This window comes from Nymphalis io, chromosome 26 (assembly GCF_905147045.1).
Source record: "Nymphalis io chromosome 26, ilAglIoxx1.1, whole genome shotgun sequence".
NCBI classification, from domain to species: domain Eukaryota; kingdom Metazoa; phylum Arthropoda; class Insecta; order Lepidoptera; family Nymphalidae; genus Nymphalis; species Nymphalis io.
In genome coordinates this window covers 1,986,485-2,012,191 of record NC_065913.1, presented here as the reverse complement: position 1 = coordinate 2,012,191, position 25,707 = coordinate 1,986,485, and the positions used below count along the sequence as shown (strand labels likewise).

Genomic DNA, 25,707 nt, shown 5'->3' with positions numbered 1-25,707 from the left:
AAAGTACTCGTAGAAGTCTATTTGAATAAAAAATATTTTGATTTGATTTTGATTTGTTAAAGCGTAACAAACAAACGAACCAACATTCACATTAATAAGTAAGGATTATATATTTAGATATTACAATATGTTATATTATATATATTTTAAGAGAAAAACGAGAAACATTATCGTAGGTTCTTGTCATACGAGTCGTTACATGTCTGTTCTAAAAAAAACGTAAAATAAAGAGAAAGGAATTCTTATACCACACACTACAGGCCTAAACAAATAATGTCGATTTAAATTTCGTATAATATATTTAGTAACAGTCTGTGAATGTCCCACTGCTGAGGCTAAGGCCTGTTCTCCTTTTTTAGGAGAAGGATTTGGAGCTTATTCCACTACGCTACTCCAACTCGGATTGCGGGTATAATATATTTAAATTTATCAAACCAAGTCAATTCTTACAATTTTTTAATGAATATCGATTGAAATCAACGCAGACAAACAAAAACTAAGTTATATAAAAAAAAAACGGTCATGAAATGACAAATATTGATATGCGACATTGAACATAATAATCATGACATTTCAAGAATACAAGCATCAAAATAGTATATCAATAAGTTGACAAAATTACACGGGTGAATAATGAAGTGAGTTCTAACAGAATAGCATTGCAGTTATTTGAAAAAAAAAACACTCGCGGATTAACGACCGTCATATTTTCTCGTAATTATCTCCGGTTTTTAAGATGATCGAAAAGATTTAAAAGTAGCGTTCGTAAAGTTTAATGACTTGTAGAAATCAAGAGAACAATTGTTTTATTTTATTTCATTAATTCTTATATAATTAACTTCTTTTATTTCTTCGTATTTCATCAAATTACGTAAATAAGTCTCCAATAATAAAATGTTATCGAAACTTGTTTCAAAGACGCTATAAGCACATTTGATACTCTTTACAAATTCATTATAAATGAAAAAAAAAACTTAATAAATATTATATAAAATAATAAATTAAATACATTCCATTTTAAAGTAATAGCATATTGATTAGGATATAAAACAAGGTTTTGAAAATTTCGTTAGCAAATATTTGAATAATATAAAAGAACGGACACACTTGCGCGGATCCAACGAGACGGGAACAACAACGTACATATATGTAGTATCTTAACTAAATTATGAAGATGTTTCTTTGTTACTACTCAACCGATCATCGCGAAATTTTTAGACACGTTGTCATGGTTGCAGTAAAGTACATACAGTGTCTAATACGCCCCCCCCCCACACACGCGGTGTAAACTATTTATTCATATAATAAAGCTGTAGAGTGTGTTTTGTTTACAAGGGGTTAATTAAAAAAGTAACCTATGCTTGGGGTACAAGGTTCATACCAAATTATATCAATAATGCCTTAAAAAATACTAGATCCACATGTGTATGTGCACAGGTGACTTGTTCGACCATACACGTGTTGTTTTCAATGTTCGAAGGACGTTTCTAGATCATATGAAGTTCTTTTTATATGCAATAATAAATGAGGACTATGAAAGTACTACTAAAAAATATATATATAAAAGTTACACGAAAAGATGCAGCGCTTTTCGGAGAAAGTAATTTTAGTATATAACATAATTATATAAGTAGCTGCGCTTCGCAGTTTCAACCGCTTAAAATTATAGACTATTTGATATAACAAGCGTGATTTCATGTTCTTTTAGGAGTTGCAGGTATAATATGTATGTATATAGTATATGACACATCTTGACCCTTATGGATGGCTGGAGTGCAGTCTAGTATAAAAATTTCAACTCGCTTGACGTTTAAACATTGGCCGTGATCCAGCAATATATTCACCGAAACGAATTAAAAAAATATATCTATTCAGCGTTTTGCGTCGAGCCAAAACGAATGCTCTTGGAAATTACTTAACTTTATACAAGCAATTATTGCTTATACTAGTTAGGATATGAGTGAAAAAGAATATTAAAATAGCGGTTTAGAGGGAGATAGATACATTTTGAGGTCATCACACCTCCACACTTATGAATTCCTGGTACTATTTTTTTTTTGTACTATCGATATGAATAGATATATATTATATATGTCTTGTCTGTATGTATACGCACAGTAAATACTCAATAAATTTAATGAACCATTACAAATCATGTAGTTAATAATAATAAATAACTACTGAGTAATGAGTAATCAATAAATAAACGGGCGATTCTAATGATTAACAAAAGATAAACCTTTTTACGTTGAAAACGTTTCGCTCAAACGTTACATATAGCAACGTTGTACTCAAATTCGAAATTTATGATTTACTCTCAACGCACTAATTATCTAAATTTAAATAAGATCAAATTAAAACGAATCAGAAGAAACTAGACGATGAGATGATTTATATGAGAAAAAAATTGTACATAATGAATATATAATTCTACTAAGCTCCGCTTGCGGCTTCGCTCGCGAGGCAAGGGGGCGGAGCTACAGATGTCAGGTACCCAAACAAACAAAATGTTGAATAGTTAAAACCTGAAAGTGTAACAAGCAGATGACATTCGCATTTATAATATTAGGATAAAAAAATATATAAGTTATTAATATCGTATAGTTTTTACGCTGCATATTGCCTTTTAGGTATTTCATCGTAGGTACCTACGTTATATGTGTATTTAAATACTTCGACACAAGGTTATTGCGTTAAGTGAGTTTTGATCTTTAAACTATACTGTCGAGTTATTCTGTAAGAACTAACACGAGAATCGCCGCAGAAAACGATCGTAAAATGTCAGAAAGTGATATACGACATTGACTGTAATAATTATAACATTTAAAGGATACACGCATCAAAATAGCGTATCAGGGTAGAGTCCAGTTATTACGTCGGAAAAAATGGCATATACGTAAATTAAATGAATAAGGAGACTTTTATCGTCGTTTAGCGAGTGATTAATTAAACAATGCTGTCTTCTTCTTTCGAATGTCAAATCAATAATGACGGAAAGAGGTAAATCAGTTTTTAACTAAACATCCGCTAAGCAACGTTTATAAGTAAGGCCGTTAATCATTTACTTTCTCGTTCGATATCTCGACAACAATCAACGGTAGGTGTATAATTCATATGACCTAAATTGTAGAGCATAAAAAAGGCAACGTAAAAGCATATAATCGCATTGTTTATATTATGAATTAGAACCGAGTTACGCAAAAAAAAAAATTGCCTCCTTTTTTTCAAGATGGCGGAGTCATTTTCATAGGAAATCTTAGTGACCAATTTCCCTTCTACACAATATCCAAAAACCAGCCTTCTCGGTTCAGTTAATTCGACCGTTTTTAACATTTAAGTGAGATACGAAGCGAGTTCTAATTTCTTACAGCCCTGCAGCTGTAAATATAAAACATATTAACGACTTGTCGTATATCAAAGTTTGTTGCAATTATATATGTTATTTGCAGCGCGAAATATTGCATAATGTAACGAAGAAATAGACATATATTTCATTGGCATTACTTACAAGTATATTTATACAAGCAGGTAAGAGTGCTTTTTAAAAAAACATATGACGGATACGATGGCCAGAAGTGAAATAGACAAATTATTAGGTAAAGTAAAAGTAAAGTAACAGTCAATGTCCCACTGCTGGGCTAAGGCCTCCACTTTCTTTCTAGGAGAAGGTATTTAACTTATTCCACCACACTGCTCCAATGCGTTCAAATTATTAGGTATGACAGTAGAACTATTATATATCCTGCATGGAAATCAAAAAACGCAAAGTCCACGGTTATTTATCATATCGAGTTATAAGCCTTAATAAAAAACGTTTTTAACGCTAAATTAAAATTTATTTATTGGCAAAGCTAAAAGTATTTGAGGAATTTTATTATAGACGCGAACACCTTGCCCAACAACGGATGAATTGACTTTACGGGGACAGAAACCTGACGTTACGAGTTTTTATTTACTTGTCGTGTTCATACAATGTTTATTTCTGTTTCTATCAATACTTTTATAGATATAAATTAAAAAATAAATAAAAATAAACATCCTACGAATGTTGTTTGCTGGACTAAGGCCTCCTTTCCCATTCAGGAAGGGCTCGAAGCTTATTCCACCACGCTGCTCCAATGCGGGTTGATAGAGCATATGTGGTGGCAGAAATACAGTAAAATTTGACTCATACCTCAAAATGCTTAGCTTCACCGCCGAGCGGCCACCGATTAAGATTCACGCGTTCTAACCACTGGGCGATCTCGGTTCATGATATACATAATATTGGTGTAAATACACTGAGATGCCAAAGTAAGTATCCCAGCTTTGTTTAAAGCACCCCGAAGCGAATTTCTCATGTTATGAATAGTTTTAACAGCTGTTTTGATGAATGAATATATTACGTACTCGTAATATTTATGTCCGCAGTTATATGATGAACGGTTATTGTTACTATTCCATTCATATTTTTGTATTTGGATATAGGTTACCAGTTACTATCAACTAACTGCTCGTATGTTCAAAAAAATTTATTCGGATTCCATAATATTGAGTAAATAAATATAAAACCATACACTTAATGTCAAATTAAAAACTACCACCGATTTGGAAAAGAAGAAGAAGAGAAACTCGACTGCTTTTTATTATGTTTAGTGATTGTTTATAAATATAACAAAGAAATATCTAGTAGGCGGTCGTTTCATTCCCATCACTGATGAACTCATAATTGTATTAAACATTTGCACACAAGCGCATGTTTAACACAATAATATAATTTTTAAAGTTTTTTTTAATTTAGCGGATGCGGATTGCGGAACGGATGCGTTTTCAACGCTTTCTGGGATCATGTTGTAAAACCGTATACGTTACGATACAAAAGAGTTATTGAGTCTATGCAGTTGAGAAACAGAAGTAATCAGCTTGTGTTTGTTCCTTGTATCACATTTTCTCAGAAAATAATGAATATTTGATCGTACATGCATAACATTACAGAATACATATGTATTGGGCAAATATATATTATTACAAAGCGGGTATCACTAAAATTTTTTTCAAAATCAATTATTTTAATTTAATATAGAGCGTTACACTTGCTCATTGACTGCCGTAAATGTACCACCGATTCGGAAATTAACTCCTAAAATCTGAGAGGAATTGACGAAAGAAACTCATCGGGATATTTTTTATCTCACACTATAGTAATGTAAGCTAAAAAACACAACCCTCTGTTTGCCTAACATACCCTTCCTCGCAAATAACCCTATCAATGTCAATAGTAATAGTTACATAATAGCCAGGTGGAATAAAAACCGTCAGTGCAACTTTAGTTATTATTACAATAAGTATAAAAGCCATAATTATATAATATTTTTTTTTTTACAATAATCACAAGATTTCAATACGATATATTATCTATTAACGTATGCGATAAAAGAAATGTAACTGCTATTGCAGATAGGTGTAAGCCGATGCTTGGGGTTAAATAGCCAACAGCGTTATCGTACGAGTTATATTTTATAGGTAATTCATTTATTTTAGAATTAAATAATCATAAATTTACAAAACGATTACAACATTTACCTACAATTTTCCGTGAATAATATTCGAAAATTGATTTTAATTACATACTTAATTAAATTAAAATATACATATACATATTTTGGCGGGTGTTTAGTATATATATATTTATATATATAGTGGTCGTTGATTTTGACATTTAAAATTATATCATATAATCACCAAGTATCTTTTATAAATAAGAACTTGAAATTCACAATTGTAACAAACTAAAGCGGAAGAAAACGCAGCCAGTATATAGTAGTATATAAGAGAAGCCGAGATGGCCTAGTGGCAAGAACGCGTGAATCTTAACCGATGATCGTGGGTTCAAACCCGGGCAAGCACCACTGAATTTTCATGTGCTTAATTTGTGTTTATAATTCGTCTCGTGCTTAACGGTGAAGGAAAACATCGTGAGGAAGCCTGCATGTCTCTAATTTCATTGAAATTCTGCCACATGTGTATTCTACCAACCCGCATTGGAGCAGCGTGGTGGAATAAGCTCCAAACCTTCTCCTCAAAAAGGGAGAGGAGGCCTTAGCCCAGCAGTGGGACATTAACAGGCTGTTACTGTACTGTTACTGTATATAGTAGTATTATATAGTGAAACCTCCGAAACTCGCTGTATCATCGAGTATAAGTTTTATGTATGTTGGTTTAGTTAAGCTTTAAAAAAAGTCTCACCTTTTATTAATATATATAAAATAATAATTATAAATATTATTTTAATTAAATTGATTTTAAAATGATGTCATATCTTCTATTTTGTACAGGTACAGATAAAATTTATTATAGGGAAATTATGGTAATTTTGGTACTTGAGTTTAGTATCGAATACATGTTCGACTATGCATATGCACGCATATGCATGCATATATGTTTATTATATATATATTATATATATATATTATATATATAGTGTTATATATATATATATAAATAACACTATATACTTGAAAAAAAATTTTTTTTCATTGATAAATCTCCGATTGAAGTAAATGATTTGCACACTGAAATAATGTACTCTCGAGATACTTAATTTAAATATGACAGTAAAATAGCAGTGTAAATGTCCCACCGCTGGACAAACATCTCTTCTCTTGAGAAGTTCTGAAGCTTATCGAACTCCTCCTCACTATTTCATCCACTTTTAGGAGAATTCTAATCGTCATAAATAGTTTTCCGAGTACGAAAAATAAATCTTAGTGGTATAGCGAACAAGCGATTTTCGATTGAGATCAAGAACAACTTAACCATCGAGGTTCTTTTTTTAAAAATAGATTGGAGTAAATTAACGTAAAAAATATGTGCACACTTTTCCATAGAATAAATTATAAGTCTATGGTGATCAATAACAGACGAAGGGCGCAAAAGCGAGTTCAAAATCGATACACTATTCATGGGCGCATGGTTTTGATTCGATTAATGTATTTGTAACATGCATTTTCCAACCATAGACCAAAATTCGTCGCCTGTCAACAGATATTTATGTATTTATTTCAGACAGTTTTCGCATAAACAAAATATAATATTTAAAAAAAAGGCGGGCGAGTTAAATTTATACTATATATGGCATAAATAAATGTACGTACTTATAATTTTTTAAAACGGTGTTACTTTTTTTTGAATATATAATTTACAAGTAGTATATACGTTACTTTTCTGTACATATGATAACATGTATGCAAAATTTTATGAGGATCGGTTTAGTGGTTTAAATCTCACTTGGTATTATCATTACTCATATTAATAATATTAGTGAGAATAATTCTCACGCGGTTTATTAATAATATATCATAATAGTTTTAAAATGACTTGCGTAATTAAAAGAAAAAATATTCGCTTTGATTAGGATTAAAATCACGTGACAAATTCAGAAAACAAAAGTTTTCTTATATATGGAATTATTGGAGATTTGATGAGAAAGTACTTTACTTTATACTTTATTGTACATCACACCACAAAGAGAAAAATACAAAACATGTATATTGCCTAAATAAATGTACAATTATGGCGACCTTATCCCTACACAGCGATCTCTTCCAGGTAACCGAGTGTAAGTAATTACAGATAGGATATGGGGTAGGTAGTGGTATGAATAAAATAATATTAATATTGAATTGAAACAAAACCAATAAACAAATGTTAATATAAAATACACATATTATATATCAATTAATAAATTATAGTAATTAGTTCTTAGGCCATTGATTTCAATATCTATATGACATCATTAAGATGATTATTAGTCGACATTACCAAAATTGAATTAGCATGATATATTCCAAAAATTTCAAGCAAATTTAACTAACGACTAACGACATTTAAATCACATAATTAAGAAAAACAATAAAATATTATGTGGAATAATTAAGATAAATAATACAATATTATATGGAACGTAAAATTATATAATATTTTACACTAATACACATTAATGAACAGATAAGGTTTTAGTTTTTAAATTTATTTTCTTGAAAAACGCACTTTTGTACAAAAAAAAAAAAACTCAATAGACTCGGGTGAAATTCAGGTACTAATCGATAAAAAATATGAAAATCACGCTTATCATGGCAATAGTCTAAATTTAAAGCGAATGAGACTGCGAAGCGCATTGACTTGTATACCAAAAATCATCAGCGAAACCCGCTATACAACATCTCGTATAAATTTAATGTATATTGAATCAGTAATTTCTTCAGTAAGGCATTACATTGTTAAAGATGTCTTAGTTTATTAGTGCAGTTAAAAAAAAACAGCAGAATCTAGCAACCTTAAAAACAACACGTGCATGGTCGAACAATTCACCGGTTCACATACACATGTGGGTCGTGAGTGTATCGGAAACAAAGCTCTAAGCGAAATTGGATATTGCTGTACCAACAGCGAAACGAGTCTGGAGGAGAAACTGTTTATTTTATTTTATTTTTATAGATTAGGAAGGCGGACGAGCATATGGGCCACCTGATGATAAGTGGTCACCAACGCCCGTAAACATTGGCATTGTAAGCAATTTTAACCATCGCTTACATCACCAATGTGCCACCAACCTTGGGAACTAAGATGTTATGTCCCTTGTGCTTGTAATTACACTGGCTCACTCACCCTTCAAACCGGAACACAACAATACCAAGTACTGCTGTTTTGCGGTAGAATATCTGATGAGTGGGTGGTACCTACCCAGACGAGCTTGCACAAAGATCTACCATCAGTAAATGATAAATAAACAATGCAAGATATATACACTCTTACATTGAATCTCGCTGATTGAGTTATGTTATTCAGCTAAGGAGATTTTAATCTCGGTTAACTTACATCTAGCAAAAATTGTTAGAAGTATTAATTCGTCAGTACAGAATCATGAAAAAGCAGTGTTGCTGACCACATAATATTCACTGACCCAGCCGGCAACATGGTCAAGTTTTAGTCCAACGCCACCTTTATCTACCCTTACAAAAATCGTCGGAAGCCGATGAACGATATATCATATTATGACATAACGTACTTACGCAAAAGTTACGTAAAGGTGGTTGAAAATATTTGATCATGGTACGATAAACTAAGTTGGACAAAAAAAAAACAAATGCAAGTGCAAATGAAGCAAATATTATTGAATTGTTCTACACGTTGTTGTATTCACCCTCTTCCTAGTGTACACTGTAGTGCCACTATAATATTATCATTAAGCAAACATTGAATATTTGCTCGGGATGCAAATCACAAAGTATATATTTAATTTACATTTTTTACCCCAACTTTCCGAAGACATAAGCCAGGTTTGACATAGATGTATCGTCTACTTACCATAGAATGATGGCGAACTGCCCACAACACCAAGGCCCCTGACGAATTAGGCTAAGGTGCTATCGATTATCATTTAGACCGCACAATACCGGTTATTTGACTCAGAAATGTGGTTGTTTTTGGAAAAATCACATAATAATTAGCATCCGTTGTTACGAACTGTCCCACAAAGGTAATTATGATTTCGTTTTATATCATGGTAAGCTTGCAAATGGGCCACCTGATGGTAAGTGGTACCACCGGACACCGGCGCTATAAGAAATATTAACCGCAAACATTGCCAAATCGCCACCAACCTTGGGAACTAAAACCCTTATTCATTAGTTCGCTGCTTGTAAAAATAGATAACAAATTTTCCTACTGATGTTCACGTAGAACTCTTTCGAGTTTTGCATAGTTGAAAATAATTATGTTTCCGCTACCAAATATGTAGTATGAATCGATTTATCTAATTTTATATTTATTATCCTGTCGGTATAATATACCGCTTATTATTGAATTATTCATATAAACATATTTTCTTAGCTCCAATTCCATTAAAACGTTAATTATAAAAAAAGTAAATAAAGTCATTTTTGGTATGGTGTTTATTGATCTATCGAGGAGTAGTTTTCATAATTAGATGTGTATGTATTATTGTAGAAGTCTAACAAGGTGTGTACCACCCACTCATCCATCTGCCACCAAATATCGCTGTGGTCCAGCACGAGGGGTGGTATCTTAAATTTCACGTTAAGAATAGTAGTTGATTTCGTGCAATGCCAAATGCACAATGTGTATGGCCAAAGGTGACCATTGGATGAGTATTTAGTCGTATGCCAGCAATATAACCAGCAAAAAATATATATAATATTTAAATAAATCGAGCATATAAACTACGGAAACTGGAATAACATTATGTAGGTATAAATCTGGTTTTGCAACTATTCGATCAATTACCGATTAATATATATTTTTAATACATTTTAAATATTAACGTATAACTAGAACTTGGCCTTGTTTTACTGAGAAGTAATTTTATTTAAGATAAAGTACAAACTCCGCAGTTTCTTTCGCCGGTTCTTCTTATATCCAGATGTTTATTTCCGAAATGGTAATAGATTTTTGATAATCAATAAGCAAGTGGTACGCTTCTATATCGAACAATATAATATAATCGTACTAGGTTTTAGGGCTTTGAGCAAGCACGTCTGGGTAGGTACCATCCACTAATCAGATATTCTACAGCTAGACATTAATACTTAGTATTGCGTACCGGTTTAAGGGTGAGTGAACAAGTGTAACTTGCAAAAGGAACAAAACATTGTGGACTATAGGCAGTCTACTGGTGGTGACTACTTACCATCAGGTGTGTTTTTATAACATAAAAAAAAAGAGTTAACTAGACTACACTTTGACACTTTGAGCTAAAATACCGAATCATATAAGACACCGAAACATGGGAAGACAAACGCATACAATTACCGCTAATAAATCTAATTACACCAAAGCAATAACAATGTAATATTGCTATTTCCTATTATTTAAAACTTGTAACGTGTAAGTGATATAGTCTCACAGGGAATCGAAAGGCTTTTAACCTTTAAAGTACACCTAAATATGCTTCGCATGTAGGAATTCTCGCAAAACCTAGAGAATCGACGTTTTCCATGCAATACTAGGAAACGGTCTAATTAATAGAACACTAATTGAACAACATAACATAACACATTACTTGCTACATTTTACTTATCATCATTATTATATTATTTAATACTATATATATATACATAAGCTTCGCCTGTGAGGTAGTGTGGGGGGGGTTGAGTTAGGTCAGCTTGTACCTCTGAAATTTCATAATTTCATCAGTCGAGTTGTGATGACGGAGTCAACAAAAAAAAAATTCCCTGGCATTTATAACATTTGTAAAGTAACGATGCTTACGATAGAGGGAAAAGGTATAATATACATTGCAACTACTGGGCGACAAGCCGGTTCTTCACGGAAGAATCGACATTTCGAACCGGAGGCAGCTTTACATTTAATATATTAATGTAAAATTAAAACAATATATAAATAATATTTAAAAAAAACGTAACAATTGAAGGATTTTTGTAAAAAACGTCATTTGGTTTAAAGTAAAAAAAATGGCATATGATCAGTTATAGTAATCTGATTTTTATAAAATATAATCCTTCAGACCGAATCAAAGGAACTTTTAAAAACGCCTACTTGAATAAAGTATATTGTAATTTTAATTACATACGGAATATATATATTTAATTTTATATAAGTGAATATGTGATGATTATATTAATGATTTAAAAACATTTTTAGTAAACATATACCATGAAATATAAAGCGTTCCGTAACAGCCTGTGAATGTCCCACTGCTGGGCTAAAGGCCTCCTCTCCTCTTTTTGAGGAGAAGGTTTGGAGCTTATTCCACCACGCTGCTCCAATGCGGGTTGGTAGAATTCACATGTGGCAGAATTTCAGTGAAATTAGACACATGCAGGTTTCCTCACGATGTTTTCCTTCACCGTAAAGCACGAGATGAATTATAATCACAAATTAAGCACATGAAAATTCAGTGGTGCTTGCCCGGGTTTGAACCCACGATCATCGGTTAAGATTCACGCGTTCTTACCACAGGGCCATCTCGGCTTTTTTCGCCGTTAAAGCGTTGTTATTTGCGATAGAATGAAGTAAAATTCCTATAAAGCAACTATTACATAGTTTGCGGGTATATATTTACGTCACATGCAGACATACGGCCAGACGTGTAGACGGTCTGGTAAATAAATGGAGGTGGAGTATGTACAATATGAAATTAATAAAACATTTTCTTTGTTTTTGTTTCAAATACATAACAGAAGATAATATCCGTTATGTTTTGATATCAATGTAAACAATGTAAACGTGTTTAACTTAAGACTCAGTGGTCTAGAGACCAGCTTATCTGCCTGCGATCCTGAGGTTCTATAAAAAGTTATCGGGTTTTTCTGTGGAGAAATTGTAGCACCTCGAAGTTTCGAAGTAGAGAATGTACTTGTGTTTGAGCACACACTTGTGAACTTTTATGTGTCCAGTGTAGATGGATTTCCTCGCATGAGTCGAAATCGATCATAATCATCATCATTCGGCATTAAGAACAATACTTTCTCTCATTCTGTCATCATTGTTTTGACATTGGAGAGAAGAAGAAAGCATTTTTCAACTAAACATCCCTTAAACAACATTTGTACGTGTAGAGGTTTATTAATTAATTATTTTATATTATTACGCATTTCATTCATTTCGTCAAGGTTACCTTGATAGGAGTTAATTCTGTTTGAACTTTATAAATTCCTTGAAACAATGCTTGTGACTGTTTGTCTATCTGAACGCGAAAAACTCAAAAACTACCGAACGGATTCTCATACGGTTTCACCAATGGACAGTGATTCATGAGAAAGTTTTTGGTGTATAATTTATGAAGATTTTGTGAAAATTGCCTGAAATACGACGATAAACGGTGAAGATGTCGGAAAACATCATGCTGATTGACGATGGGAGCTTTACTGACGAGAGTCGCGTAAAGTAATATAAACATTTATATGTAATATCTAATAATTATATGTAATATAAACGACCCTTATTCTGCCCGTGCGAAGTCGGAACGGGTAGCTAGTTTTACATTAATCTATCATCTAGCGAATTTTGGAAAGTTCATAAATAATGCGTTTCGACAAATGCACCGGTTTCGACAAATTCGAGTTGAAGCGATTTCTATCGTCTATCCTTCGTAAACTTTGATCTCGTGACAGTCAAATACGTCTTCGATATGTATTTTGATATTTTCTATGAATGAATTCCTGTTAATCTATGTAATAATGTGATCTTTGCCAAGGGCCGAGTTAAACAAACTACTGTCAACATTTGTGGAAGCTATTTCGACCTTCGTTCAAGTCAGATAATTTTAGCGACTAGGACAAACATCTTGATTGCATATGAAAATACAAAAAAAAAATACAATGCTTAAATAATAATTGAATCAATAATGGTCTGGAAACAAAATAATGAAATTAAAACATAATTTTGTATATCTATGTATGTATCTACATGAAATTATATTATATATATAACAATATAATATATTGCTATCTATAAGCATGAATGTTTGCTCTATAATTAATCACTGTAATTTACTAGGTGATAGGGCTTGTGCAGGCCTGTCTGTGTGGGTACCACCCAATCCTCAGATATCCCACAGCTAAAAAGCAATGCTTAGTATTTTTGCGTATCGGTTTGAAACGGTTTTAAGGGTGAGTGAGCCAGTGTGAACTATTGGCACAATGGACATAACAGCGTCGTTTCCAAGGTTGGTGACGCATTAGCGATTTATGTATTGGTAATATTTCTTTCATAGCAAATGTCTATGGGTGGTGGTGACCCGTTAACATCAGGTGGTCAATTTGCCGGTACGCTTATCTACAACATACCACTGGCTGACTGACTGACTGACTGACTCATCAAAAGATCTCCGAAACTATAAGACTTTAAATTAAGCATAATTCCTATCGCAATATCTAAGATGCTCGCTAAGAACTTTCCGGAAACCCTATCCAAAATTTTTCATCATAAAAAATTTGGAACTTAAGTTATCGACTAAATTCAAATGTTAAAGGCACTTCAGTTGTCCGTAAGTCGGCACGGTTTGGTAATAATATATTTCAATATTTTTGTTCGAAATAAAGTAAAAACTGACAAAGCATTTTCGGTTATTGTATTACATTACAAGGACAAAATGGCGTCAATATCTCAGCTAAGGTCATATTATTTACCTACTTATATTTGTAAGAAAAATAACTATTGTAATTAGAATTGTACAAACATGAATATAATTAATGTATTAATATAAAAATAAATATAATTCTTGCTTTCCATTATAACATTTTATTATATACAATATGCTTTTTAATAATAATAAAAAAAATAGATAGCATTATACTTTTAATTAAAATGCGTTCATTTTTAACTTTAAAATGTAAGATTTTTTTTGTTATTTAATTATATTTATCGTATCTCGATCGACACTCGAGTGTAGAAACCAGTATTTCCTTATTAAAATTGTGTAATAAAAGAAAAAAATTGCGAAACGTTTATAGAAACAATTACAGAGAAATATCAAGGTTGATTTCTTTTAAACAAACTATTACTTATAAGCGGTGACGTCAGAATCTTTGATCTTATTAATTACATAGAAAGTCAGGGTATACTTCGAATATTTATCAGCCAAGTGCCAACGATTGGCTTACAGTCTCTTGCAAGTTACTTAGTGTAGCTTCTCTTTGGTCGAGTACATCTACGCGACGATCAAGTAACACCAACAAATGCCACTGCACCCGTGAGCCAGGTTCACCAGCCAACGTATCAAAATTAGTTATTCAATTTACTAATCGTTATTTTCACAATAATTAAATTGTGCCTCGTTTAACTATTTAATTCGCAATTAACACAACGAATTAATATTCAATGCATATATATTTAAACTCGTAAAAAAATATTTTTACGGTACACTTATATTTTAAGAATTTTAAAAGTAGCTTTTAATTATTGCTAATGAGTCGCATCGCTTAATCTAGGCAAATAAATAAATAATCAAAGGTCAGAAAACAATTCGAATACATATATAACAACAACAATGATACAAATTCCAAAAAAATTACGTCACATTTTAAAACCACCAATAAATAATTATATTAATAATTCAAATGAATACCTACCCATTATTGTATTATTTATCCTGCTGCTTATTTAAACTCTTCACGAAGACGTTAAATGCACTTTTGAATTAGAACACTTTCATTGTTCGAAACAAACATTTGTATTAATTATACGAAAAATAAATAACCAACACGACACGAATATTAAATGTAATTAACTTATCAATATTATTTATCTGTATGGTAATTACTATATCGTTAGTTATTAAAACAAAGCCACACAAATAAGACGAAAACTTCCAAATAAATAAGGTATACTTAATGTATGTACCATTAAAACAACGCGACCTAGCAAACAAACATTCAACTAGAGACTACAATTTAATATTTAAAGTCACCGAGCGAAAATAAACCTTAAAAATTCATTTATTATAACAAATCTAAGCTACGGCACATTAAACGGGCAATTAAATTTAATCTAATATATAAACCCGCCAACACAACACAGATTAAAAATTGAGCACAGATAATTATTTAAAAAATTTAAACACGTTTCGATTATCGCAGCGGAAAAGCATTGCAAATTATGGACTACGGAGACTGACGCTCCGGTTGCACAGAACGGAACGGTCTCGGCGACGCGAACTCGTCGAATGAGGTTTCTCTGCGCTCGCCAGATGATCGAATAAATTTTATAAGTTATAAATAGATAGCGAATCGCATCGTCTAATAAATAAGCTTTTAATAATTTTGTTTTGAAAACAGTTTTGTTATTCTCATTAATTTTGTTGATTTTATTTTAAATGTTTTTTTTTATAGTTTGTCCTTTGGCAATAATATAATTAGTTCTTATATCGTTAGTAAGTTTTTATTATGCAGGTTGTTAATTTTTGACAACTTACATATCCGAGACGGCCCAGTGGTTATACTACCTAAAGCATAACCGACGATTGCGCGTTCAAGCCCGGGCAAACACCAATTAATTTTCATATGCTTATAATTAATCTCGCGCTCGGCGATGAAGGAAAAAATGTGCGTGGAATAAGCTTCAATTGTCAACCAAAAGGAGTGGTGGCCCAGCAGAAAGGACAATTCAATTTAAATTCTTCTTCTTCAAACTTAACTTATTTAATTATTTATGAAAAGTATTTGTAAATAATTTATTTTTTTATTACACCTCATATAATTATATCTAAAATATAATACAAACATATCTGAAGGTAAAACGACATTTATTTCTGAGGTGATGAAATATTTTATAAAGATTTTAACTGATTTGATTTAAAAACTTGTTTTTATTTTAATTTAAAGTTTAATTTGTATGCATTACGGCATGACTGAAGTGTCTCGTTCCACTTATTTATGAAAAGAAAAATACATAAAAAAGCACAAAAAATTAATGTACCTTACAAAAAATTGTCGTATTATTTTGCTATCGCAAAACAGCAGTACTTGGTATTGTCGTGTTCCGGTTTGAAGGATGTGTGAGACAGTGTAATCACATGCACAAGGGACATAACATTTTATTTCCCAAGGTTGGTGGCGCATTGGCGGTGTAAGCGATGGTTAACATTAATTACAATGCCATTGTCTATAGGTTTGGTGACCACTTACTATCATGGATGACAGTGGTGGTCACCACTGTCATCACTTACCATCAGACAGCCCATTTGCCACATAAATAAACATATATATTTTACCCGAGGAAAAAGTAACATTTGTATGTTGCATCATATGGAAACTACACGATTATTTTTTAATGAAATCAACTTCCTTCTTATACAACATATAAGATAAAATTCATCCCGATATACAAAATGTTAGAAGGAACGACTAGGCTGGGCACAGACTATTGCCTGTTCCAAATGGAGCCAATGAAACCAGAACAAAAGTTTATAAGATAAAATAAAAAAAAAATACTTAAAACACTCTCAACGACCGTGTTTACTAGATCCGAGACAATATATCAGATAAAAAAGCAACATTTAACATTGCATATATGTTTTCCAATAAGGAAAAAATTGTTTACTTTTGTATGACTGGTCATTAAAACCCACCTGCCATTTGAATATAGAATATTATATTCTTAATTGTCTATAAAAAACGATACCTTTTTTAATATCAATAAACGCAAAAATAACGAATACAACGATTAATACGCAGATCATCTTAACAAAATTAAAAAAAAAAAAACATATATTGACAAATAAGCTACTTTTAAAGTCCAAAATTTGCTTCCTATGTTCACATTATTGGACACTGCTACCACCCACGGATACCTAATCACAGCCTATGCACAATATTTAAATTAAAAAATGAAGAAAAGTGTCTTGTCCGAAATTCTTATCAATGTAATGTATTATGTAATAAAAGTAGACGTAAGTATAGATATAGTAATGGTCAGAGGATAGCTGTGGTCGCATGCCATCTCACCCTATGGATTGCCAAGCCCTTCAAGAGCCACAGGGGCAGCATAGCACGAGAACGACCGAAGATAAGTTATATTGTCACGTTCCTGCAGTCTCTTCGATCCATGTAGCTGTAGTCGCATGCCATCTCACCCTATGGATTGCCAAGTCCTTCAAGAGCCACAGGGGCAGCATAGCACGAGAACGACCGAAGATAAGTTATATCGTCACGTTCCTGCAGTCTCCTCCATCCATGTAGCTGTGGTCACGTGCTATCTTACCCTAAGGATTGCCAAGTCCTTCAAGAGCTACAAGGGCAGCATAGCACGAGAACGACCGAAGATAAGTTATATCGTCACGTTCCTGCAGTCTCTTCGATCCATGTAGCTGTAGTCGCATGCCATCTCACCCTATGGATTGCCAAGTCCTTCAAGAGCCACAAGGGCAGCATAGCACGAGAACGACCGAAGATAAGTTATATCGTCACGTTCCTGCAGTCTCCTCGATCCATGTCGAATACGGCCATCACAATGGTTTTAGAGAGTAAAAATCGCACATAACCCGGTTGTATTTATTTTAATTTTCTATCACTGAGTTAAAAACCCCAGAGATAGAAATACAGATAGAAGCATGATACTGATACGAAAAATCCACGCGATTCCGACGCGCACATATTTTTATTAACTGGTTTTATATAATATTCGATCACCTTAAATGTCACCAACACATATATTATTTTTCTATGTTAAAAGTTTGAAAGGTGAGTGAGCCAGTGTAAAGTCCAAGGGACACACGATATTAGGTAGCATAGTAGGCGATGTATGTTATTCTTACTTAACAATTCTTCAAACATTGACACTGAATCTATGGGTAGAGGTGACCACTACCCATATGGCTGTATTATCCATCCGGTAAGCCCCATGTGAATAAACAATATGTCGCAATCGCGGGGCGCCCGGTACATTTGACACATCGAAAATATTGAAAGGATCAATCGAGAAATGTAAACAATAAATAAATATGGAACAAAATAAATAAAAACATAAATGAATATATTTTTCCATATATGTACATTTAATAGGTAGAGAGCGGTGACGGTGAGGGCGTATGACGTCATTAGAGTCTAACCGTTTGAGGTCACGATACGAGTACGAGTCGGCCTTACCCCCAAAGCGCCCCAATAGATGTTTACCATCAAAAAAGATACCTCACCACGAACTACTCGTATTAGTCATATCCCATATGACGAAACTCTTGAGAAATCTACGCGTTTTCATATCGAACCTTTTGTCCTAGCTAAACAATGTCCTTTGTGTTAATACATTTTACAATATATAAATTGTTTTTATGACTTTGCAATATTAAAAAAATAATTTGAACAATAATTGTACATAATATATATGAAAATGAAATATAGTACCGTTTTTGAAATTCTCTTTAAGGAAACAACGTGTAGAAATTATTGTATTTATATTTTGTTTGATTTCGTATAAATCTATATACGGTTTATTTAATTATCCACGAGATTCGGTTATTATTAATTCCCTACATTGTAGTCAGACATGTTATCTTATGTACCTACATGCATATAGGGGAAGACAAAAAACAAATCAGTACAATTTCGACCACTGGGCGAACAGAACTGGTGCAGAATTGATAGCCACTGTATAAATATAATTTCCAATAGGTTGAGGTTTATTCAGCGGCATATTTCGAATCGTGGATTTTTTTACCGTACGTTAATACTTCGTCTAAATGTACCATATGAAAAAGAAAGCTTGAGGTGATTAGTAAATAATATATTCGTATGACACACACACGTAAATGTACGCACACTTCCACTTTGCATGCTAGAATATAAAAAAGTAAACTAACAGCCCGTAACGCACTGCCGGGCTAAGGCCTCCTCTTCTTTTCGAGGAGAAGGTTTGGAGCTTATTCGACCATGTTTCTCCAATGGATTGGTGGAGTGCACATGTGGCAGAATTTCAGTGAAATTAAACACATGCAGGTTTGCTCGCGATGTTTTCCTTCACCATTACGCACGAAATCAATTATAAATACAAATTAAGCACATGAAAATTCAGTGGCGCATGCCCGGGTTTGAACCCACGACGTCAAGATTCACGCGTTCTAACCACTGGGCCTTATCCGCTCTATGCCGAATATGATTTAATAAATATTTTATTTTTACGAGCATGTTATTAGGATGAACGAGATCTCATGACACAGGTTTTTACTCAAAAGGAGGCCTCTGCCATTGTTTTAAAATGTGAGCACTGAATAAGAATATTTTTTTTTCAATTATTACATTTTTTTCTCATTAAATTCGGTTTAAATTATTACAATAATTGTGTGCAAATGCTGCCAATGGCTGTTTTATTGGCGAGACCCCGGATTGGAAGCGTGGAACTTACAATCCTTGGTTTATCCTGGCAAAACTACTGTAAAAAAAAAAACAACTTAAATTATTAAATATGTATAGATTTATTTTACGCCGTGAGTCTTTTTTTTATAGAATAGGTAGGCGGGCGAGCATATGGGCCACCTGATGGTAAGTGGTCACCAACGCCCATAGACATTGGCATTGTAAGAAATGTAAACCATCGCTTACATCGCCAACCCCAACCTTGGGAACTAAGATGTTATGTCCGTTGTGCCTGTGATTACACGGGCTCACTCACCTTTCAAACCGGAAACCAACAATACCAAGTACATCTAGTTCAGATGGCGTCGCGAGTGTCAACAAACCTTATCGACAAATTTCAAAATTGTAACTATAGCACCTTTTGCGAGGACCATTTTTGTCCCTACTAATGTCTTTTCGTTTGGAATTACATTTACTGTTACATCCTCGAATGGTATTAATTAAAAAAAAAAAAAAAGAAAAACTATCCTATTTCGAAATCAAAGCTAAAATAATTGGAGTGTAACGGATTTCAATACTAAAGTGACAATTGCATCAGAAAACGAAATACCGTTAAAATGCTACACTTATTCCAATTTATATTTATACTCTATACCACATTATACGAATTAAAAATGAAATAATTTGAGATAAAGAATAAAAAACATCGTTAAGAAACCTGTATAATGTCATATGAAATTCTATCACGTGTGTATCCATTAATCCGCATTGGAGCAGAGTGGCGGTTTCATCTTCAACCCAGAGAGTACACGAAGCCTTTGCCTAGCAGTGGGATATTTAGTCTTTATTGTATATATATAAGCGAAATAGTACTCATCACCAGATCACCTAAACTATCCGCCTGATTGACTTTTTTTTCACTGGAAAAACGCATTACGCGTTTCCTCCGCGGGAACAGTGGGGGAGGGGGTATGTAGGGCTCACCGATGTCCGAGGTGCTGAGTGCGCCCCAAACATCGGAATACCCACTAAAAAACCAGCGGTAACCTTTCCGTCTTAACGAGGAGCGCCACGGGATCGCTTGCGCATGTTATCGCGACGCTCTGACGGGCGGACTGCATATTCCATTCTCTAGGGGGATTACCAGGGTACTGAGAACCCTCCTAGTCCCGGCGACGCCTATTGCGGATCCGCCTGATTGACTTACAATTTGTCACAGTTACTCCTTTCCCGAAGTAGACGCTCACTAATAACGGATTTTACTCAAATCCTATCCAAAATACATTTTTCCTCTTATCTAAAATACATACAACGACGTCACCTCCAGACAAATAAACATCCCAATGGAGTTATAAGCACACCTTGGAAGATGATCATTTCTCTCTCGTTTTGAAAAAATCGTAGAAGACTGTGCCCGGAGCACAGCATACATTTAAAAAATATTGTTTCTTACTAATTTTATATGATGCGTTTAGTAAGTGGTACTGACTGACTCATCACGTGACCTCCGAAATTATAGTTTACGTTTGATTTCAAATTTAACATCGTTCCTTTCACGATGTAAACGCTCACTAAGAACGGTTTTAGGCAAATCCTATCGAAAAAAATATTTCTCATTATATGAAATTTCAAAGTTACAATTAAAATAAAAAATAAAGTAGATACATTGAATGAATTCTATCGTTACCCGTTACAAAGTCCGGGCTGACACGGGGCAGCTAGAATTTTATGTAGCTATGAGTATAGATTAAAACACACATGCCACAACAGCATGAAGTGACGTACATAAAAAAAAAAAGTTTCACCCAAACGTTACATATAAACGTTGCACCAAAAACCGACGTTAAAAAAGTCCATAGTTATTTCTAAAATTCAAATAGTTATATTACTAGTTTACCTATTAATTGTTACTCAAAGTATTATGCATATAAACACCGCTCATACAAATAAGATGTGTTTATGTGTGCGTCGAGCTACGCGTACCTCCGCACGTCGTACTCGTGACTGTTATATGACTCAGTATCAAATAGGTGCGGAATATAAAAAACAAAACTTCGTTAAAAAAATGGCGGCATGAGAATATTTTAACGAAAAAAAAAACATCAAAAGAAATGATTCGAAATTTGAAATTGTGGCAGAAATTACCATAACGATATTTTTTTTTTACGCTATATGATTTCAGTAACAGTACAGTAACAGCCTGTAAATGTCCCACTGCTGGGCTAAGGCCTCCTCTCCCTATTTGAGGAGAAGGTTTGGAGCTTATTCCACCACACTGCTCCAATGCGGGTTGGTGGAATACACATGTGGCAGAATTTCGATGAAATTAGACACATGCAGGTTTCCTCACGATGTTTTCCTTCACCGGAAAGCACGAGATGAATTATAAACAGAAATTAAGCACATGTAAATTCAGAGGTGCTTGCCCGGGTTTGAACCCACGTTCATCGGTTAAGATTCACGCGTTCTTACCACTGGGCCATCTCGACCATTTGATTTCATTAAGTTATAATTGGTGTACAATATTAAAGCATACGAGATAATATTGTAATACCACATACATAATTAAGTACATACATATACTAAAACGTTGTTTGTTAAAATGGATAAACTGAATTTTATATATTTGTCTATGTAAATAAAAAATAACGTATTCTAACGTACCATATAAATAGTTATGTCGAGCGTGAATTCGAATTTAGTAAAAGCTGTTTGTGCTTCGATAATTAGTCATAATAATGATTAAACTTAAATAATTAAGTAGTAAGTAAACACATTAAACTAAATTTCAACAAAACAACATCGATTTATTTAATTTGCTATTTTTAATAACGACTTCAGTAATTTAAGCACGTACGTTACTTAACTAAGGAAAAACATAAGTTATCGTAATATATGTTTTTTTCTATAAGAAAATATATTTGGTACTTTAAAATAAGACTTTAATGCGACCTTTGATAACCACATACTGGTAATAACAATAATGAAAAAATATATATCGAAAACTCGAAATTTAAATTAATATCAAATGTCAAATATCCGTGCTTATTAGATAAGTAAAGCGAGTTGCGGACTTGCGGCCATTTTGTGGAAGTAATAGCGTGTAGTAATAGCAGCCGTTTCATTAACTTTATTTATAATATTAATGACGGACCGCACCTCGGTTTGAATCATATATTTTTACAAAATAAAATAGTGATTTACCTATCTTAAATAAATTAAAATTCCAAACGTTAAATCTATCTATATTTTAAAGTGAACATATTTTCGCAAGAAACAAAAAATATATATATTATAATAAAATCTATGGACATTAATATAGTTCATAAAAACAAATGATTATCAATTTCAACGGCATCCATATTGCTTTGTAACAAGACAGAGAAACGGGTTCGCGAATAATAATTTAAGGAGATGCTAATTAATTTATATCTTCCATTGACGCTTATTGTAGAGATATCTAGCTGCAGTTCGTATTGTACCTGCAATGTATTATACAGTTGAGCAAGTATAAGAGAGGCTACGGACGGCAATGGGCCGGCCCCTCGCGTCGATTGAGTCACGAACGCCGCACCGTACCCACCACTGCATTCTTCGACGATAATTCAAAACGCGGCATATTCATTATTAACAATGTACAACGCTCGATTTCTTCATAAAAGTCTCGAAATGTAAGGAGTCGAGCGAGTAATGTATACATTGTAAATAGTGCACTCGGCAACTTTGTTCACGAAGCGGTTGACGCGACACGTAACTACACTTGGTCGAGTTTTTGTCAGAGCGCAGATTATTGATATGAAAATAAGTATTTGTGATGATGAAGCAATGTTTTCCCGGGAAATCGAAATCGTTGACATTTTAAAATTTAAAAATCGAATCAGTAACATTTAGATAAGTTTAAAAACGGTGAAAATGACGCAGACACTAACGTTCTTCATTCAATTAAGTCTCGTGTTTAAAATTTTATTATTGACTTGCTTATAAGGTAGCGATTGCGGTACAAAATTGTGCTTAAGTACTTCAATTTATTTTTGAAATTACTAAAATAAAATATACTTTTTAATTTAGTATCGCATGTACGAATACTTGCGGTATTGCATAATTGTTAATTAAACAGTAATATTTTAAATTACCTTTTACCTAAACCTAAATAAATATAATATTAAAATGAATAATAATTAATTATAAAATAAATACTAATGAATACATTCTAAAATTCAAACTTATCTTAACTACAACGTGATCCGCAAATAGATTTTATTTTGTCCTTGAACAAAAACTATTCTTTAAAGTGCTACGTTAATTACTCGAAGCTACTGTATTAAGTATTTTTGGACGGAAATATTATTACCTTAACATAATTTTCATTTCAAAAGATAATTATTATCGCTAAATTTCCATACACACGTGTCGTTAACGGCCATGTTTAAAAAAAAAAAAATTAAATAACTATATCAATTAAGTTAGGTACTTTACGACACAATATATTTTGTTACATAAACTTGGTAATTACTTAAATCATCTGCATACATGGGTGACGTCGCTGCAGATAGGTACCTACTTGAAACTAAATATTAAGATGACAGCAAAATAATTAAATAGAATCATATTACATTATCACTGCAAGATGACGCCCTATTACAAACGCAAGGATAAATACATACGGCATAGCGAACTTGTTATTATGTGGTTCTTATCTTCAGATTAATGGCTAACAACGCCATTGACATATAATAACGAACCTTATTAGATATATCTAACAATGTAATATAAATATTAAATTAGCGTGTTAATAAAAAAAAGTATATTATTGAAACTCGTACTAGCTGTGAGAAATACGTCTGCAAATGAAAATTTCCGCACGAACGCACCGTCTCCTTCCGTATTTCTTATAAATGTATAAAGTTTGAATTAATTAAATAGAAAATTGTAATTATGAATATTTATAATAAATTCAAATAGCACGTGCCTTTTGTACGTTAACGCAAACATTATTTCGAACCGGGTAAATTTCGAAAGCATCCGACCGACCGAACAAAGAGCACGCAAGTCGAACGCGACAATTGCAATCCGACCGGTTGTAGAGTAACTGAGCGCCGCACGCGCGCGCCTTCAGCGACGTCTCCGCAAAACGGTAAGGTAATCTGAACATACCGGCCGCAAACTTCTCCGTCAGCCCGAGCGTGTACCAGCCGGGAACTACGTTCTCGCAGACTTCTTCCCAACTCCTCATCTTCTCCGCTCGATCCCCGTAATTCATGTGGTTGGTGTCGTAGAGACACGGTCGCTTCTGAACTTCGGAGACGATCTGATCGCTCTTGATCCCATCGCTGACCTTAGTGCGGACCATTGTTAGAAAATTAAAAGAAAATAAAAGTTTGAATTTAAAAAATAAATAAATCAAATTTTCGAATTTCGTGCGTATAGTTGACCGCGAGCGCGGTACGCGACACGCGTCCGAATGCCCGCGTGAAACTGGCGGGTTGAGCGCGGTGCGGCGCAACATGGCCGCCCGTCGGCGGGGAAACGTATAGGTGTTAGCTCGTTGCGATATCTTCCTCGCGCTAATAAATAAATAAGATGCATGCATGTATCCAATTTAAAAGACCAGAGTCCCCATAGTTTTGATATATAGTACTATAACATTGTAGTTGAGTGGGATATTGCTTACACGCACTCACAATCAGTTCAAGTTAGCGTAATATTACGTCTCGATACCAACGTCTTGATTTCTTTTATTTATATTAAAAAAAAAATATATATATATATATATTAATTATTTAAGTAAACAAGAAGATTGTATGTATATTTTTTATTTATTCTTTAGATTGGGTAGTTTTCGTTCGTGATTATTTTAGTATTACGCAATAAGCGTACAATCATATTGAATGTAATCTTG

At 33.2% G+C, this 25,707-nt stretch overlaps 1 protein-coding gene across 2 annotated transcripts in view; it reads right to left on the bottom strand.

Moving 5' to 3' along the window:
* LOC126778515 (uncharacterized) overlaps positions 1-25,255 on the bottom strand; it is a 35,536-nt gene extending 10,281 nt beyond the window's left edge. Inside the window, exon 1 of one of the 2 annotated variants that reach the window (XM_050502148.1) lies at positions 24,963-25,255. In XM_050502148.1, coding sequence (XP_050358105.1) covers positions 24,963-25,158 — 196 coding nt within the window. In that variant the 5' untranslated portion in view covers positions 25,159-25,255. Of the gene's footprint in view, positions 1-15,092; positions 15,112-24,962 lie in introns of those variants that run through there. The other variant, XM_050502149.1, reaches the window with a different exon arrangement.
* Positions 25,256-25,707: the final 452 nt, after the last annotated feature.